Source organism: Leucopleurus acutus (assembly GCF_964270905.1).
Source record: "Leucopleurus acutus genome assembly, chromosome: 8".
NCBI classification, from domain to species: Eukaryota; Metazoa; Chordata; class Mammalia; order Artiodactyla; family Delphinidae; genus Leucopleurus; species Leucopleurus acutus.
Window position 1 is genome coordinate 44144379 of NC_139151.1, and position 19926 is coordinate 44164304.

A 19926-nucleotide genomic window follows, 5' to 3' on the forward strand; every position below is an offset into this window, starting at 1 on the left:
GTTAAACAGTCAGGAGGAAAATGATCACAATTGTTGTCATATTTTATAAGAGCACTTTCATTCAGATATGACTAGCAGACTAGCACCTCCATTACCAAATGGCATCTTTTCCTTGGAAATACGGGCTTGAGGAAAACTATTAAGGGAATAATCAAAATATAGCAAAGCAAGCACAGGTGGCTTCTACCTGAGTTGGACGAGGGGTATATTTTGTATTAAGATAACAATTCTAATAATGATCTTCATAGACACACGCCAAGGATTTCTTCCGGAACAACCCCTAGGGACTTTAACATCATTTAATTTAGAGTGAGGTCAGGTTTCTTGGCCCAACTCTATTGCTTAAGCCTTTTATAAATGGCTCTGATACAACAAGCTGTGGTAGTCCTCCTTGTCCATAAGGAGTGGCTGCTTTTCTTCAGGAAGCTGCTTTCTTTTTCGATGACACAACAGGCTAGTGAGTCCTCCCAGCACAGCAGTGAGGACAGACCCTACCATGGCTGCCCCAATGAGCCATGGCCAGATCTGACTTGCTTGTTGTAAGTAGGGTTTAATGTAATCTTGAAAACTGTCTGGTCCTGAAATAGAAAGACATCCCAATGTTTTTACTATCATCATCACCATCATCATCATCATCATCATCCTTGCATAGTACTTTGGAGTCAGATGCTTGGGTTTGAATGCCAGCTCTGCTACTTACTAGCTATAAGATCTTGGGAAAGTTACACCTAATACTCCTAAGCTTCAGGTTCTTCATCAGAAAAATAGGAAAACAATACCACCTTGTTGGGATGTTTTAAACTTCATAGATATTATCTGATTTGTAAATTGTACAGTGCCTGCCCCCAAGTCAGCTACTGTTACTCTTTTAGTTATTTATTCTGTTATTCGACTCCATATTTCTAAATAATAGGCAAATATTACTACTTCTTAATTCGTCAAGTTTATCTCTGGAGTTCCTCAGGTATAAACAATGATTTGAGCTCTCTTACAGTTTCCCTTTTCTTTCCTCCATATTTTCAGCATAATAATACCATGATCTGGGGTCAAATCCACATCTCGGATTTCCATTATTTTTAATATTTAAATATTATTCACAATTGAACCAAATATTATTCTATGATTACCTTTCCTTTCTTACATTATTTTCCACTTGGAGTTAATAATTTATTATATCTATTTGCTTGATTTTAAAGTTCCCATCACTATTTACAAGACACTCTAAGATACTCTATATCCATTTTGTGATACAAAGGAAAGAAGAGAGTGCATCTTGGGCTTACCTAGTAGCAAATTATGGCTATGTGACTTAAGTCTTGAGCAAAAGTAATACATGTAACTTTGGGGCAGTTCCCTTAAAAAGAAAAGGTATGCCTTCTCCTTTTCCCTTCTCCCCTTTCAACTAATGCAGATAGTATGTTGGTGAGCCACCATAGATCATGTGATCAAGGGTAAACCCTAGGTCTTATAGAACTACAAGAAACAAGTAGCTCTGGTCCCTGAATTTATGGAGCTTGTATTTGACAACATACCAAGACTGCCATTTGAGCAATAAATAAACTAACATATTTAGGCCATGGATATTTGAGCCTATATCTACTCCCCATCCCTACCTTCCCCCTGTTGCTGATGTGGGAACTATAACCTTTTTTTTATGACTTATTTTCTTGGCTACTGTTGATTAGTTCATAGTGAACCACTGACTCAAGTTGGGCCAGTCAGAATCATTACTCAGAATTCACTGTGCTGGAATTAAGAGTCAGATGACTCAGGAGCTGATAACAGTCTTAGAGCTAGAGAGGGGGTAGGGAGCGGGGAAGAGAAAGAGGGGGAGAATGAATCTTTAGGGAGCTTAGTTTGCTGGTTCCTGCTGTTCCTCAGTCTCAGCTGCATTTTTGTCTTTCTTACATTTCAAATGTTCATTCCTTCCTTGGATTTTGTAAACCAATAAATTATCTTTTTATCTAATCTCGTTTCTATGGAGTTTCTGCCTTTTGCACTTCAAAAAGTCCTAATTATTTTTAAAGTTAGTTAGATTCCTACAACAATAAAAGATAAAGTACCTTAGGATATTCTGAAATTACAGTTATATGTAAGCTTCATATATCATAAAAATTAGATCAACAATATAAAAAGAAAATTAATATTTATTTAATATAATATCTTGGAAAGAATGGATAGCAACATGAAGTGAAATGTAAAGTGGGAGTCTCATTGATCACCATAAACTCAAGCACTGAAAACAGTTAAAGCAGGAGAATTTGTCAAAAATTAATTTTATATTAAATTCCAATCTTCATTCAAAGAAGATAACAGTGGAGCCTCCCTGGCTTAAGTGGGGCTACAGGGCTCAAACCCCATTTCTCCTGTTACTTTCTCCTTTTTTGTCCTTGGTACTGTCCTTTTACCAGCTGTCACTAAGATACCTCTAAAATTCTCGGACTCCATTAAGCATAATTTGAAACAATTGAGCAGATTTAGGTTTCTCTTCATCAGGAGGGGACAATAAGTTGCAAAGAACTAACATTATAAAATAAATTATAATAAAAAAGATTCATAACTTTGGATTAATATTAATTTGAATCTAAGAAATGAAAGCTCACAAAGCTAAAATAAAGAAATTAAAAATGTGAAAATTATTTTCATCAAACATAAAGGTTACCATTTTAACACATTTAAAAGTTAATTTGAAAATGAAATTACAAATGTTTAGTTTGCATTGCTATTAGTCACTTCAATATATAGTGCATTTTAAATGTCTCACAAAATGCAGATTACATAGAAGTTACATAATATGTATGATTTCTTTATTGCTTAAGGCTCAGCTCAAATTCTTTCACAATTTTAAAACACTATTTCTTTGTCTGTGCTTCTGCTCTCCAGTTTCTCTTATTATTTCTCTACTTCAGTTCATTTCAAGTTGTCTTAAATTTTACTGTCACCAATGGACTGTCTTCTTTGAAACACTCTATTTCTCAATGGCTTCAACCTGAAATTTAGACTTGTCTTCCTCAGTTATTTGCTTTTGAGCCTCAATGGTGTATCTTTAAATTATTTCTTAATATCAAGTTTTCTATTTTTTTACCTACTTAAAATTCCATTTTTTTTTGTTACCTATTCTCTTCAGAATAATCATAGAGTCTTCTATTTGTTTGGTGCTCTGTCATTTCCAAAGCGCATCCATATGCCCATTTATCCACACAACAAACACATGAGGTAGTTAGGAATCATTATCCTAATTTAACCAATTCAAAATCTGTAACTTAGAAAGTTTGCCTGTAATATTTAAACCCTGCAATGTATGTATAACCTTGGAATGATGTCTTTCACATAAAAAGTAATTTATAACTGTTATCGATTCTTCTTACTCCATAGTAATTCCATCAATATTTCAACTGAACCAGCTTCCAGTAAGAGTTTTTCTCTCTCACACCTGCTTTGAACACTGATTCTGCTCAGCTCTCTCTTCTGGATTCCAAGACTCTTTTCTTTTATTGCTCCTTTGTGACACTTGGCACAATTGTTTACATGTTGTAATTATTTATATGTATGTCTTAATTTTCAGGCTTCATCATGAACCCTTGAGAGCAAGTAGTATGTCTTATTTATCTTTCATTCTTCTATTCATTCATTTATTCATTCATACAGCAATGTTTACTGAGACACAATAAATGTCAGGTGGTGGTCCAGGAACTGCATGTGAAAGGCTGAGTAAGCAGAGCTCCTGGACTGAAGGAAATAATAACTGGAAGAGGAGACTGACAAGTAAACAAATTATTTTAAGAGCAATGCTGTTCCAATGCAAGTATATAAAAGATACAATGGGATAATGGGGAAAAGACCTCCTATAACTGCCTGAGGAGTCAGAGGAGGCATCCAAGGAAACTATCCCACTGAGTAGAAGAATAAATTAGGACTTGAGTGTGGGATGCTGATGGCAAGCCATCCCAGGCAGAAGGAACAGTATGCACCTGTGTATACACATAGGGAAGCACTAGTGAACAAGTCCTCATCAAACCCCATGTGCAGAATGAGACCCTCCAGTTACTGTGAACATGCCTCCTCCTCTCATTTTTAAAATCAAATGTCCAGGTATTTTGGAATATATTGGAAGAAGGAAGCTCTTCACAAAGTAACACCAGACAAAAGGCAGGATTACATTTGCCAACAGCATCAAGGACTCAACCCTTCATTGCCAAAGGTTTTTGGTCTCACCTTTCAATCAGTCATGCATGCAACAAAATCACCTGCTACTCAATTTTGAAAAACATCACTAAATTCAATTATAAGAGAAAATGTTTGACTAAAGCAAGAAGACATCAGCTGCCTTTTATGGAAAATAATTAAGTAATTATAAACGTGAGTGCCTAAATGATGAATAATTAACTGCCTGAACTAAATTATATCAAGAAATTTTAGAGAATTTTTTAGTAAGCTTAAAGTTTAGCTTACTCTATTCTGGTATTGTGTCTCAGTAAACATTGCTGTATGAATGAATAAATGAATGACTAGAAGAATGAAAGATAAATTTTAAACTCCTTGAAAGTACAACAGAATAATTCATAAAATAGAAAATAAGCAATTGCTGTTGCTTATTTTAAAGCAAAACTTCTCTAAACTTAGTGGCATAAGCTCACAGCTATATGAAAAGGACTCTAAATAGATAAAACATTTGGAATCAATTTTATTTTTAAAAATTTAACTATAAATAAATAATAAATACCTTTAATCCCCTAATGTGACTCTTTGAGCCTTCTTTCCCTTTTCTCCTCCAGTGGTTTTTGTTGCCTTTTCAGTAAAAAGTACCCATTTGGGACACTAGGGAAGGGACAACGAGGTGGAACATTTGTGTACAAGGCAAGTATAAAGAGAACCCTCTCTTCTGTGGAGTCATGGAGAGAGAATTCATTTGGGATTCTATATTTGCCACTTACGAGCTTTGTGACTTAGAATTTGTCACTTTATCTTTCTGTTCTCAATCTACTTACCTATAAAACAGAATAAAATCACTACTACGCAAGATTGTAAAGATTGGCAAAGATAACAATTTATATGCTGATGTCTCTCACATTAGTATCTGCAGGCAGAATCTTTTCTGAGGCTCAAGGCTATCCAACTGCCTCAGAGATATATTTATCCTGATGTGCCATTCACCCCATTTCACTGTGTAACAGATACCACCATGAGATTCACTCCATGCCTGGCCCTGCTCCTACTGTTTCTATCTCAATGAGTTCAATCACCATTCATCATCTACACAGGCCAGAAAGCTTAAGGGCAACTCTAATATCTCCTTCTTTCTCACCTATTATATGTAATCATTTTCCAAGTTCCATACATTTTGTTTTCAAAATAATATCAATTTTTTTTGTCCTTTCTGCCTTGCCTCTTACCACCACTGCAATTCCAACTTCCTTCGCCTCTCCCCTGGATACTCGTAACAGCATGTTCACTGGCCTCCCCGAATGTGCTTTGCAACTGACACAAAACTTGCACCTTTTTGGATTTTATATGAATATAATCATCAGTATATATTCTATGATGTCTGGTTTCTTTGGCTCAACATTATGTCTTTAACATAGAGGACAGACTTGTGGTTGCCAAGGGGGAAGCGGGGGAGGTGGGGGAGGGATGGATTGGGAGTTTGGGATAAGCAGACGCAAACTATTATATATAGAATGGATAAACAACAAGGTCCTGCTGTATAGCACAGGGAACTCTATTCAATATCTGGTGATAAACCATAGTGGAAAAGAATATGAAAAAGAATGTATATATATGTATAACTGAATCACTTTGCTGTACAGCAGAAATTAACACAACATTGTAAATCAACTATATTTCAATAAAATAAAATTGAAAAAAAAAACTTCCTACAAGCTGCAGCAACTGTAATCTTATGAAAACTCAAATTTGATCCTGATTTGTTTAAAATTCATTAATGGCTCTGTTATCCTAGCAATATGGCCAAAATTCATAATCAAGACCTCCTTTTCAACTAATTAATTCTTCCTGTTACTGATATTCTCTGAAATGTCACTTCATTGACCCCTAGAGATATGCACATCTCTAAACAAACAAGTCATTAGGTAAGTAGTGGTTTAAGGTCTTTCTCTTTCATTAGGATGTAAGCACTGTGAAGAAGGAGACTACATTGTTTGCCACTGTATCCACAGTATCTAAAAGAATGCCTTGAACAAGGTAGTTACTAAACATATGTATGCAGAAAGAATAAATAAACCAATAAAATCACCTAGAAAATATCTAGTGCAATAGAAGACTTGAAATACATTAAAAATATCTAAAAATGCAAATCAAAACTACAATGAGGTATCACCTCACACCAGTCAGAATGGCCATCATCAAAAAATCTACAAACAATAAATGCTGGAGAGGGTGTGGAGAAAAGGGAACCGTCTTGGATTGTTGGTGGGAATATAAATTGATACAGCCACTATGGAGAACAGTATGGAGGTTCCTTAACAAACTAAAAATAGAACTACCATATGACCCAGCAATCCCATTACTGGGCATATACCCTGAGAAAACAATAATTCAAAGAGAGTCATGTACCACAATGTTCATTGCAGCTCTATTTACAATAGCCAGGACATGAAAGCAACCTAAGTGTCCATCGACAGATGAATGGATAGAGAAGATGTGGCACATATATACAATGGAATATTACTCAGCAATCAAAAGAAACAAAGTTGAGTTATTTGTAATGAGGTGGATGGACCTAGAGACTGTCATACAGAGTGAAGTAAGTCAGAAAGAGAAAAATAAATACTGTATGCTAACACATATATATGGAATCTTAAGGGAAAAAAAGGTTCTGAAGAGCCTAGGGGCAGGACAGGAATAAAGATGCAGATGTAGAGAATGGACTTGAGGACACGGGGAGGGGGAAGTGTAGGCTGGGATGAAGTGAGAGAGTGGCATGGACTTATATATACTACCAAATGTAAACTAGATAGCTGGTGGGAAGCAGCCGCATAGCACAGGGAGATCAGCTCTGTGCTTTGTGACCACTCAGAGGGGTGGGATAGGGAGGGTGGGAGGGAGACGCAAGAGGGAGGAGATATGGGGATATATGTATATGTATGGCTGATTCACTTTGTTATAAAGCAGAAACTAACACACCATTGTAAAGCAATTATACTCCAATAAAGATGTTAAATTTTTTTTTAATCTAGAAATGACCTGAGTATTAAGAAGTGTGACATTTTTCTAGCAAGCTTTACTTATATGTATTGGTTAAGAGACACCACCCTTCATGATAAATATCACTTGCATTCAAGTGAATTCATTGGTTTAGCCCCATACCAGATACCACTGGGAGAAGACTGGAGAAGCTTGCAAGGTATCAGTTCTGATTTTGTAGGGCTCACAGCCAAGGTAGCGGGGGGAAAGATTCATATGTAGAAAAATTACCATGTAACTCTATTAAAGGAGTGATTAAACATGACTCTGTATACGTATACAATGATTTCGTATCTGAGAGTGTGACAAATGGATACGGATCAGAATTTAGCCAGAGAGAATAGTGTAATAAAAGCAAGAGCCCGTGAAAGAGTCTGTTATGTTCTGAAAATGGAAATTAGAAAATCCTGGTGGTGACTCTTTGGAAAACCATTACCGATATTCTCCTTTCTTTATGTACTGTGGGTGTTTTTAGAAGGAGGGAAAAACACTTCACTTGAGACTGCCCCTCTTTTTGACTCACTGGGAGCCCCTTCCCTTACCATACCTCCACCCTCTGCAAAATCCTCTGTTCTTAGTGATCTCCAGGTTTTCAAAGAACTCATCTCCTCTACCAGCCATTTTAGTATTCCTTCCACTGGCTATGGTCTTCAGATAAATCAAAACAGGTATCGAACCCAAATCTGTCCAACTAATCATTCCCCCAAGGGGAGGAAAAGGTTGATAAAAACAGTTTCTCCTGTTGGCTTTAAAATGTGGTTCTGCTATGCCACATACTAGCTAGATGGCCCAGGACAAGTTATTTATATTCTTTAAGCCTCTGTTTTCTCAGCTATGATCAGGAAAAAGAAATAATAGTGCTTACTTCACAGGGTAATTATGAAAATTAAAGGAAATAATACACACAGCATACCCAGAAGAGTTCCTGGAACATGAAAAGATCCGTACTATATTAGCTATTATGAAATAACTCAATTTATCTCCTCAGTGTAATTTTTCATTGCTCATACTACTCAAATAGGAGAATTTAGCATCTCAGAAATACAGAGTACACTTTACACCTCTACTTTTGTTATTCTATTAGTTTAGAATATTCCCTACCCTTTTCTATCTGCTACCTGCCTGCTCATCCTTCAAGGCCTTGTCTTGTCTTTTTAGGTTGAACTACTCTGAAATCATTGCTTTCTCCTCTGTGCTCTTATAAGATTCGGTTTATGACTCCTTTATTGCACTTCACACAGCCTGATGTTTCACACTTTTTTGCACAACTGACTTCCATACTGAATTTAATTTAACGCTCCTTGAGGTCTGGAGGTATGTCATTCATTTATGTGTCACTAAAGTTTAACAGGAGGTAGGAAATTGGTAAATGTCATTCATTTGTTCATTTTATTTTACTAATCTGTTTATGTTTCCATGAATTATCAATGAATATAATGAAACATCAGTGCTTGTCGAATACCTCGTAGCCACAAACTCTGTGTTGTTTAACCGTTTTTTTAGCTGTTGACCATCTTGTGTTGCAGTGGAGAGGACCCTGTAGTGTTGAAATCTGGCTCTTCCACATACTGGCGTTTGCTATTGGGAAAGTCATTTAAATTATCTTAGCATCAGTGTCCTTACCTCATTCTAGGGAAAATAATACTTTACTTCCCCTAATATATGGTTGATTAATAATGCATGTATGTTATGTAGCAGGCTCACAGGTAGGGGGAGACATTACTACCTGTTCCGTATTTATCAAAAAGATACTGACATACTACTACTAAGGAAGATTATTTAAAGCCTAGATCTAATTACAATCCTAGACTTAATCATAGTCAGAGCAGTTATTATTATAATAGTTATTATCATTATTATTATTAACTGTGTTTAACTTCAAAATGTTCACAAATTTTCTTCGTAACCCTAGCAGGAAGTTCCCAAAGATGATTTCAAAACTGCTAGATGTTTAACTTGTGCTGACTGCACTAGACTCTTAATGCATTTAATTATCAAATATCTCTTTGAGGTATTCTATTCCTAATATTTAAGGTTAAGAAACTGAGATTCAAGGAACTGAAGTCAAATTTCCCAAGGTCACACAAAAGTCAGTTTATAGTGTTACATCTCACACCCATTTTTTTTCTGATTTTAATTTTAGTGCTCTTCCCATGGTTGCCATATGCAAAATGCTCTATATTAAGCAGAAAGGACAGAAATTTAAAGATTCTTGCAACTTGGTCCATGTAGTAATAAATCAGTGATGAGTTAAGGATCGTAATGCATTTTCCCAATTTAAATAATTTGGGGATAACGTTGTAAAAACATAAGGTTTTGCACTCTCTCAAAAGACATTGGTCACACCAGACTCAGCAATTCACATGAAAGAAACTGAGCCTTACCTGAATCTTGTAGGTAGCTATAGTCATAACCCAGATCTCTGGATGAAATAAAGAAATCACCATTTCTGTAGAGAGGTATAAAAGGAACCATGTAGGATTCCCGGTTGTGCCCAATGGGTGCATTGGCTTCTGGATAAACTTCTTGAAGAGGATGGTGCCTTCGAAGCCACTGTTCAAAAATACTGCAGAGGAAAGGATGATTCAATGTCAGAAACATATTGTTAGTAAAAGAAATATTTGGAATTCTTAAAGTAAAATAACAAGGCATATCTTAAAACCTAAAGCTGTGGAAAGATGCCAATATAGTTTTCACACTTTGAAAATATTTTGTAAGTCACCAGTTCATGCTGTCAGGCCCTGATGAAACTCATTCATTTGAGAGAAATATTAGAGGATAATTTTGAAAGAGAAATTTCTTAGAAGATAAATGAAACTTACATGACAAGTTTAGACCCTTCAGAATGCTGCAGAGCAAGTGTAATTATTGGTTGAGTGACAATTGAGACATAGTTGTAAATTAAATATGTCTCTTATCTCAAAGAAAGTTCACCTAAAGAAAGAACTTGCAAAACTAAATTGGAATCAGTACTAGAATTTGGCCATTTTGGGGTCATGGTAGGGGACTTTCAATTATTTCAACCTCCTTGTTATGTTTGGTGCAGTGTATGCTTAATGAATCTTGGTGGGAGAGAGAGCTCACCTTCCATGATAGAGGCTAAAAATACTTACTTGGAAACTTGTGGTTTCCAAACTTCCCTGGAAGCTAGAGTATGACCACATGATCAATACTCAGCCAATCAGACGTACCCATCCAAGACTTTGAAACAGGAGACACTGACACAAAGAAGCAAGGACAATGGAAAACCAACATCGTGTTTTTAAGGGCAGCGAGGCCAGAGGTATTAGTAAAGGTGTCCAGGGGTACCCTGTGTTCTAGAGCAGTGGTCCCCAGACTTTTTGGATCGGTTTCGTGAAAGACAATTTTTCCATGGATGGGATGGGTGGTGGGGAGAGGGCGGGGGGATGGGTGGTTCAAGCAGTAATGTGAGCCATGGGGAGCAATGCGGAGACCCAGATGAAGTTTCGCTCGCTTGTCCGCCTCTCACCTCCTGCTGTGTGGCCCAGTTCCAACTGGGGGTTGGGGACCCCTGTTCTAGAGCGTGGTTTTAGCAGATGATTGACTACTGCCCTCCTCCCTTGTTCCCATCTGTTTCTCAACCTGCTTCTCCATGATCTCCTCACCTATCCGATACACTTTCAGCAAATTTGTTTCCTGTTGAATCAGCCAGAGCGAGTTTCTGCTGCATGCAATTAAAAACTCTAACTGGAACAAAAGCTAAAAAACTATGGGATCAAAAAAGTCTAGTAAGAATGGAAGCAAAACTAAGCTACAGCAGAATTTATAGTGGATCATTAAAGGTGCGATAAAGAGAATGGCTTTGTGTTATCAGACCATATAACATGAGGGAAGAATACTATATTTGGAGTCAGAGAACTCCCCTTGAGTCCTAGATCTGTGGTTAAGAGCTGTATCAGTTGCATAAGCTCATAAGCAAATCACTGAACCACTTGAAGACTTAGCCTTCTCATCCTTAAAATGAAAGTAATAATATCTGTCCTATCTGTTTCCAAATTATCCAATGTGATCATTTTTATGAAAGTGCTAGATATATAAGCTACTGTTGTTTAGCTCTAGAATTGAAGCTCAGAGATAAAAGGTTAGTGCATGGTCGAGACGATGGGTCTAAAAAAGAAAGTGATAGTACTTCAAGCAAGCAAATAATTTTTTTGAGAAAACATTTTGAAGTACAATAAAGAAGAGAACAAGGAAGCCAGATGGCAGCAGTGGTGATCACTTTTTCTGTGATGAAAAACAATTCTATTTGCTTAGAGAATCTGGACTTCAAATACTAGTTGTGGTCAAAGTTGTTTTTAATTGTGAATAAACTGAGAGATCAGCAGCTGCTGATAAACACTGCAAATCTGGTCCCTGAATACCAAATGGTCCCTAAATAGCTCAATTATTAAATATGTTTACTGAGTACTTACTATATGTTAAGTTTTGGAGAAACTTGAACCTGTGCCAAAACCTGAATTCTGTGGGTTGTGACAAAGGAAACTTGTAAAAGGTCTTAACCTGTTTAATTTTCCTTTTATTCATCTGCAAAATGGGAGTAGTATTTATGTCTTGAAGGTATTGTAAGGATTAATTAAGCAACATAAATGTCCTTTGACAGATGAATAAAGAAGATATTGTATGTATATACAGTGGAATATTATTTAGCCATAAAAAGAACAAAATAATGCCATTTGCAGCAACATGGATGGACCTAGAGATTATCATATTAAGTGAAGTAAGTCAGACAACAAATAAAATATGATATCACTTACATGTGGAATCTAAAATACAACACAAATGAACTTATTTATAAAACAGAAATAGACTCAGAGACATAGAAAAAAACTTATGGTTACCAAAGGGAAAGGGAGGGGAGGGATAAAACTGGAATTTGGGATTAACAGATATACACTACTATATATAAAAGAGAGAAACAACAAGGACCTACTGTATAGCACAGGGGACTATATTCAATGTCTTGTAATAACCTATAATAGGAAAAAATCTGAAAAAGAATATGTATATATGTATGTATATACGTATATATGTATAAATGAATTGTTTTACACTGGAAACATTATAAGCAAAAAAATTAAAAACTGATTAATTAAAATAACATAAGTAAGATATATGGTTAAGTGTTGGACAGGTGGTAAACAGAAGCCATCCTCATCCCCATAGCATTTCTTCCTTTTCTTCCTTCTACTCATGATTCAAGTTATACTGGAAGAATTCTACAAATGGTGAGAGACATGAGACATGCATAGAAATGCCAACGCCATGTATATTTGAGCTGGTTCTTTAAAAATGGTTATTCTTTAAGCGGAAATGGGGAAACAGAGGATTCAAGAAGATTGTTTTTGTGTGTGTGTACCTCCATTTCCTCAACTGAAGAAATTAGGAACTGGTTTAAGTCTATTCAAGTCCTATAATTTTATGAATTATTCTTTTTATTTTAACATCTACAGTTTTCTTCTTTTCATGAAAGCATTACTTGTTCATTATATACAATTCAGAAAATAAAGGAGAAAAGAAAAAAATCATATGTACTTGCTCCATATTTTTGTTGCAGTTTTTAAAATATACAAGTATAACATTAAATACATATTTTAATAAAAGAGAATTTTATTATAGACAATATTTTATAAGACATTTTATTTGTACTAAACAATGTTTAAATGATATTTAAACAATGTTCACTAGTTTTCAAGTGGTAAACCTTTTTTTTTTTTTTTTTTTTTTTTTTTGCGGTATGCGGGCCTCTCACTGTTGTGGCCTCTCCCGTTGCGGAGCACAGGCTCCGGACGCGCTGGCTCAGCGGCTATGGCTCACGGGCGCAGCCGCCCCGCGGCAAGTGGGATCCTCCAGGACCGGGGCACGAACCTGTGCGTGTCCCCTGCATCGGCAGGCAGACTCCCAACCACTGTGCCACCAGGGAAGCCCAAACCTATTTTTTAATGAGAAGGAGACCCTCTGATAATTAATCTCTTCCCCATCCCTATTAAACTTTGACTGACTTAGAAACAGCCCAATATACAATGAGCTACTAGATAAGAGCTTGATGCAAACACTGTCCATTTTGTTAATTGAGAAAAATTACCCCTATAGTTCAATTTATCAATAATCTTATTTCTGCCAAGAAGTAAAAACTCTTTACCTAGGTAGGACAGGGACATCAATTCTCAGCACCAAAAGATGTAATGGATGAAACCATTAATGTGCTTACTCACCTTACCAACCTTTTAAAATGAAGGTATTAATCTTGCTTAAATTCTTCATCAGTGGGGCTCATCTTCAGTTAATTTCATCGAACCATGTCTAGAATGGCTCACATCAGAATACTAATGTTTAACTTGGATAATCACACTGACATTTTGGGAAGAAAGTTATCTTCTTACCAAAGATTCATTTAAACTGTATTTAGATGGTTTTCTAGAAGTCTGAGCAACAATGAAATGCACAACAGAGGATTTAGAAAAAAGTTAAGATGATCACAGATGGAAACAAGAAGGGATGTGTTTTATGTATGAAAGTAACACGGATGCCTGGTCACACCCATCCTTACAACAAGACAAAGCTGGACAAGTAGAAAATCAACTTTTCTTGGACCCATGAGAGAACTGGGCAAACTGCTTCCCCCAAAACTGTAGAGATAAATGCAACCAGAGGAACTCAACTGAAATTTGCTAACCAAGAGGAGAAACAGCTGGATCTATAAACTTAAACACTTTGATGAATGGCTGGAGGTTGAGTACAGACAACTTGTGATGTGAGAAACTGCTGGGAGCCATAGTCTTAGGGGGATATTCCCACACATTTGGGGTTTTTACTTCCAAGAACCCTGCCAGATTTTCACAATGAAGACCTGAAAAAGATCCTCTCCTGGCTCTGTAGGGGGAGGGAGAGAGTGACCACTGTGAAATATGCCCAGAGTCTTCTCCACACCAAAGCCCTTTAATCCAGAGGAAATAACTACCAGAGACTTATCCCGGTAGGAGGAAGGGAATTCCTCTCAGTCCAGTCCCTTTCAGCCTTCCTGTCTCACCTAAGGGGAAATAAAACATAGGCCATGGGTCAGGGCTTCAAGGAAATAGATTGGGAATGCGACAACTGGAAAAAGGAGTAGAGGACAAAGGGGAAAAAGAAACCAAAAAGCTATACCATTGGAGAAACACTTATGAAGGTCACAGCCCCAAGACACTGGCCAACTAAAAGACTGAAATTTAATCAGAATATTGCAGAACACTTTCTTCCCCTATACTTTACCATGATACCAACAGAGCTCTAGTATAATTAGGTAGACACACTGAGTACATAAAACAGCAAGACACAACTCCCTACTCCTTTTGTGTGGGCTGTGCATAGTAACTTTCCTCCAAAGAGCACAATATGGATGGGTGGTAGAATCATTTAGAAGTTTGAGAAAACTGAGAAATATGACAACTGCCAAGTGATCAAGGTTAACGTCAGCAATGGTAAGCCATGTTGATAGCATGTTCCCTTGATATTATGTGAAGAGAATAGTGCTTTACCTCTCTCGTCTTCCTCCCCAAAACATGTAATTTCAGTCTGCAAGAGAAAAACATCAGACGAATTCGAATAGAGGGGCATTCTATTAAATACCTGAGCAGTACTCCTCAAAACTGTCAAGGTCATCAAAAACAAGGAAAGTTTGAAAAATTACCACAGCCAAGAAGGAGCCTAAGGAGACATGATAGCTAAATGTAATATGACATCCTGGATGGGATCTTGAAACACAAAAAGATATTAGATAACAATGAAGTAATCTTAAAGTATAGATTGTGGTTAATAATAATGTATCAATATTGTTTCATTAATTGTGACAAACTTTCCATACTGAAGTAAATTGTTAAGAATAGGGGAAATTGGATGTGGGGTATATGTAAACTCTGCAACATTTATGTAAATAAAAATTATTCTTAAAGTTTCTTTTTAAAAACAGAACAACTAACAAAGAAGCCTAATGTAGTTGGATATTAGGGAACTGAGTTGATTTAGTACATCCACTGCTACAGTAAAAAATGCACAAATACTATAGAATTCTTTTTCATTCATTTATTCAACCATTTCATAAATAGTTAAATATACATATTATAAGCACCTATAATAAACTGGTTCTCTGCCAGGTATTGATGTATTTCTCTGTGCTTGTGGTACTTAGATCTATTGATGGAGATAGATACTAACCAGTAATTTCAGAAATGCATCTGTAATTACAGACTGGCAAATACTATAGAATGAAGCAACATGGTAATACAATTTAGTGAGGAGGCCTCATTGATTCTGCAGCCTTTGATGGTGTTGAAGGAGTATTTAGAGAAGTGGTATAAGAGTGTTTCTGAAAAAATAATAGAATTTGCAAGGGCCTTTGATGGGAGGTCAGATTCTCTCATCTGTCTCACTACTCCCATAGCTTCACTTATTATCTACAGGCTGATGGCTTCTCAACTTACAGTGACAGAGTAAATCTTGCTCTGAAATCTTGGTCCAAATACCCAGCTGCCTGAGTGGCATCCCCATTGAAATGCCTCAAAAGAATCTTCAAGCACAGCACACAGTATCTTCAAAAATCACGATACTAACATCCCTTCCTCATGCTACACTTCTCCACTGATCTATGTCTTTGGAATAAAAATATCTGTCCAGCCAGAAAATGTAAACAAATGACTGATGTATCTATGGAGAGAACAGTTTGAGATGAAGCTAGAGAGGAAATGGGGGTCAAATCAAGAAGGGCAGTTGAGAACATGTGAGAAATATTTTTAATTTTTCCTAAGAGTAATAGGAAGTCACTGTTTATATCTGTGATCACAAGAGATAACATGAACAGATAACTTTTTTAAAGAGTACACACATTGCACTATGGAGAAGGGACTGAAGGACAGTCAGAATTGATGTGCAGGGAACAAAGGATGAAGAAATCAGCAAGAAAATTATATCCAGGTAAAAAGATGATGTGATGTGTGGCTATCCAAGTAGTACAGCTCAGTGGTGAGATGTCACAGAAGACTCCACATTTTCTGGTTAAAGTGGAATAATAATAATAATAACAGAAAAAAGGAAACAGTGAACAAGTTGGTAAGGCGCTTAAGGTAGATGAGAACCCAGATCTTCTGGCTGATGTACCTGGGCTTCTTCCTCTGACACTGCAGTTGTCCCTGCCTGTGATTCTGTTTTCTCCTTCCTTATTCTCCCTGAGTGGGTCCTGAATACTTCTGTTACTCTCTGACTAAGCCTTGTATCTGAGGGCAGGGTTTGTCAACAGGGCTGGAAAGGTACAGAAAAACAAATGCTAGAATATCAATTAAACACTCCACTTACTTCAGAAATTATCTCACATCATCCTGTTTTCTTTCACTGTGGGAGGAACAAACCCAAACTGAGGCAGAGACATTGTTCACAAGTACATTGGAGAATATCAGTGCTACCAACTAGTAGCCACTAGCTAAGAAACCACATCTTCTTTATCTTCCTTTGCTCTGTGCATAGCACATAGTTGCAATATTTACATGATAATTGGTGCTGCTCTTCTGAGTTAATAATCTAACCCAGGAGAATGTGTTCATAATAAAGCAATTTCTGTGACGCAACCTCTCGATATATCTTGCTTATTGATTTAAGCCTCAGCAAATCAAGGAGGTAACTATTTTATTGATCCCATTTTACAGAAGAGAATGTTGAGTCAAAGAACTGAAAGTTTGCCAATGCTCACTCAACTAGAATGCAGTAGAAAATCTGGCATTTCATGTCAGATTTCTGTGAGTTTTACCATTATACCCAGCTTGCAGAGCTAGGGCCAGAGCCCAGGTGCTCTATCCCAAGTTAAAGACTCTTCCACTTATAAGGAAAACATTAGCAATTAGTACTTAAAGCAAAAAGATGGACAGAGCATTAATGTTCTTCTCCAAGCATTTTAGAGCCATGCACATAAGTGGGAACTAGGCATACTTTGTCATTTTACTTTACCTGAGAAATGAACATTTGATTATAAAATCTCTCAAGTGCAGAGAAGAGATAAATGCAGAGTTGTGAAATATTAACATCGCTAGTCTAAAGACTTGTGCTTTTTCTTTGTGGAACTGAAACCTTTTTACTTCCCTCCAGAGGCCATGAGGACCCATAGACCAGCACAAGCTTAGTAGGTAACAAGGGGCAACAGAGAAGGGGACCAAAGAGAATGGCCTCTACATGGGATTCTGGGTCTAGGCCTTGACCTACGCATGAGGACCAGTTTAGAATCCCTCCTGAGGGAGGTCAGTGAGCACCCATGAAGTGACTCTAAAAGTGCTGAGTCTTATCTAGGCCGCTGACATTCACAGCAGGCTCGTGGGAGAGAGGAGCTGAGGGAAGAGGTACAGTACATGCTGTGAACATAGGACAGCCCTGCAGGATATGCAGACAAAAGGGCAAAATCCACCTTCAACCTGTTCTAAGCAAAGGTTTAATAACGAGTCTTAATTTTCGCCCTAGGATTTGAGGGCACAGAAAGAAGCCAGAAACAAAACTTCATCTTGAGAAACCTGGGTACATTTCTGGTATTGGTTTGCGAGGGGTGAGAGGATAATCCGTGTAAGCCTCAGTTTATTCATCTGCAAAATGTGGATAATAACAAACTTCAAAGTGCCATGAGATATAACTGAGATTAAGTGTACAGTACATCCAGGACAGCGCCAACACACAGTAAGCACCCAACAGTGGTTAACTGTTGCTGTTATTCTTGCACACATCAGAAACCATCATTTCTGCAGTTTAATATGAGGAGCCCACTTTAATTCCCTTAGAGCAGAGATTTTAGATTTCTGCTCCTTGGGAATTTTGGTGTACCACAAGCAGGATGTAGTTGTCTTAACAAACAAATATGTCAATGAATTTTATTTCTCATTTTAAAAGAAATTATATAAATACAGAGTGAGTAAATTGTAGAGGTTAGCTTCATAGATTCTGAAGCTACATTGCTTGGATTCAAATTTTGGTTGTGATACTCAGTAGCTGTGCAAACTTGGGCAAACTACTTAACCTTTTTGTGCTTCAGTTTCCTTATCGGTAAAATGGTAATTATAATCTGGGTTGAATTATGTCCTCCCGCAAAAGTTCATATGTTGAAGTTCTCAGAAATTGATTTTGTATTTGGAGATAGGGTCTTTAAAGAGTTAATTAAGCTAAAATGAGATCCTTGGGGTGGGTTCCAGTCCAATATGACTGGTGTCCTTATAAGAAGAAGAAATTTGGACACAGGCAGGTACAGAGGGAAGACCCTGTAAAGACACAGGGAGAAGAGGGTCATGAAGAAATCATGGAGAGAGGCCTCAAAAGGCACCAACTCTGCCCACACCCACCTTAATCTTGAATTTCTAGCCTTCAGGATTGCAAGAAAATTTCTGTTGTTTAAGCCACCTAGTCTCTGGTACTATGTCATGGTAGCCCTAGAAGACTAATACATAATAGTACTTATCTGAAGGGATTCTTGTAAGTACTAAGTGAATTAATATATGTAAAACCATTTAGAATAATGTATAGAATAAAATACAGAATACTGTTATTAATATTGATATTAAAATGATACTTCCTTTGTTTTTGAGTTTTTCTTCCTTAGGATTCCCTTAAACTTTTATTCTCTACTACATTGTGTTTGCTTCTTCAAGGTTTAGGTCAAATGCTACCTCCATGAAAACATCAATCAGATTTACTGTTTCCCTCCTTTGATCATTACATTTGCCATGCTGTATTGCAATTATTTGATTATGTGTCATTCTCCAACAGTATATGGGTTTAGCCACATGTAGCCACATATATTCTTCCTTCCAGCCCTTCTGAACCACTTGCAAGACCCCCAAAGCATACCTCTGTTTCTTCATGCTTCCTAGAACATTCCTGTTCTTTCCCTTCTATCACTTTGCCCATACTTCTGTTATTCGTTTTTTCAAAACGTAGGTTCAAGTGTCACTAAAGGTGAAGGGCCTTACCTGATACCACCTGTGATGGTTAATTTTAATGTGTCGACTTGACTAGGTCATTGTACCCAGCCATTTGATCAAACATTATTCTAGATGTTTCCATGAAGGTATTTTTTAGATGATACTAACATTTAAATCGGTAGATTTTGAGTAAGGTAGATTATTCTCCATAATGTGGGTAGGCCTCATTCAATCCATTGAAGGCCTCAATAGGAAAAAACTGACCTGCCCAAGTAAGAAGGAATTTTGCCAGCAGCTTGCCTTTGGAGTTTAACTGCAACTCTTACCTGGGTTTCTAGCCTGCTTGTCTACCTACCCTGTAGATTTTTGACTTGCCAAGTTTCCACAGATGTTTGAACCTCTCTCTGTCTCTTTCTCTGTTTCTCTCTGTGTCTTTCTCTCTCTGTCTGTTTGTTTTTCTTTCTCTCCCTTAATCTGTAAACACAATCTCACACACACACACACACACACACACACACACACACACACACACACACACATATCCTGTTGGTTCAGTTTTCCTGGAGAACTCTGAGTGATACACCGCCCATCCCCTACCGAGTCAGACGCTATCTCCTCTCTCCCTCTTTCTCGGTTCTACCAATATGCAAGTCATTAATGCCACTGCTTCTCCCATGGCACTCACACTATACTGTGCTGTGTGATTGACCAGACTGCAACTCTCTTGAGGACTGGGACAAGTCTTCATACGATTTTGTATTTCCAGCTCCTGGCAAAATGCTTA

The 19926-nt window shown here is 37.1% G+C and overlaps 1 protein-coding gene across 1 annotated transcript in view; it reads right to left on the bottom strand.

Annotated features, from left to right (window-relative positions):
• Positions 1-351: 351 nt before the first annotated feature.
• TYR (tyrosinase) overlaps positions 352-19926 on the bottom strand; it is a gene marked incomplete at its 3' end in the record, with an annotated part of 110915 nt that continues 91340 nt past the window's right edge. Inside the window, exons 4-5 of the mRNA XM_082843852.1 lie at positions 9588-9769; positions 352-578 (exon numbers count right to left, since the gene is read on the bottom strand). Of these exons, the coding sequence (XP_082699978.1) occupies positions 352-578; positions 9588-9769 (409 nt within the window). The remainder of the gene's footprint in view (positions 579-9587; positions 9770-19926) is intronic.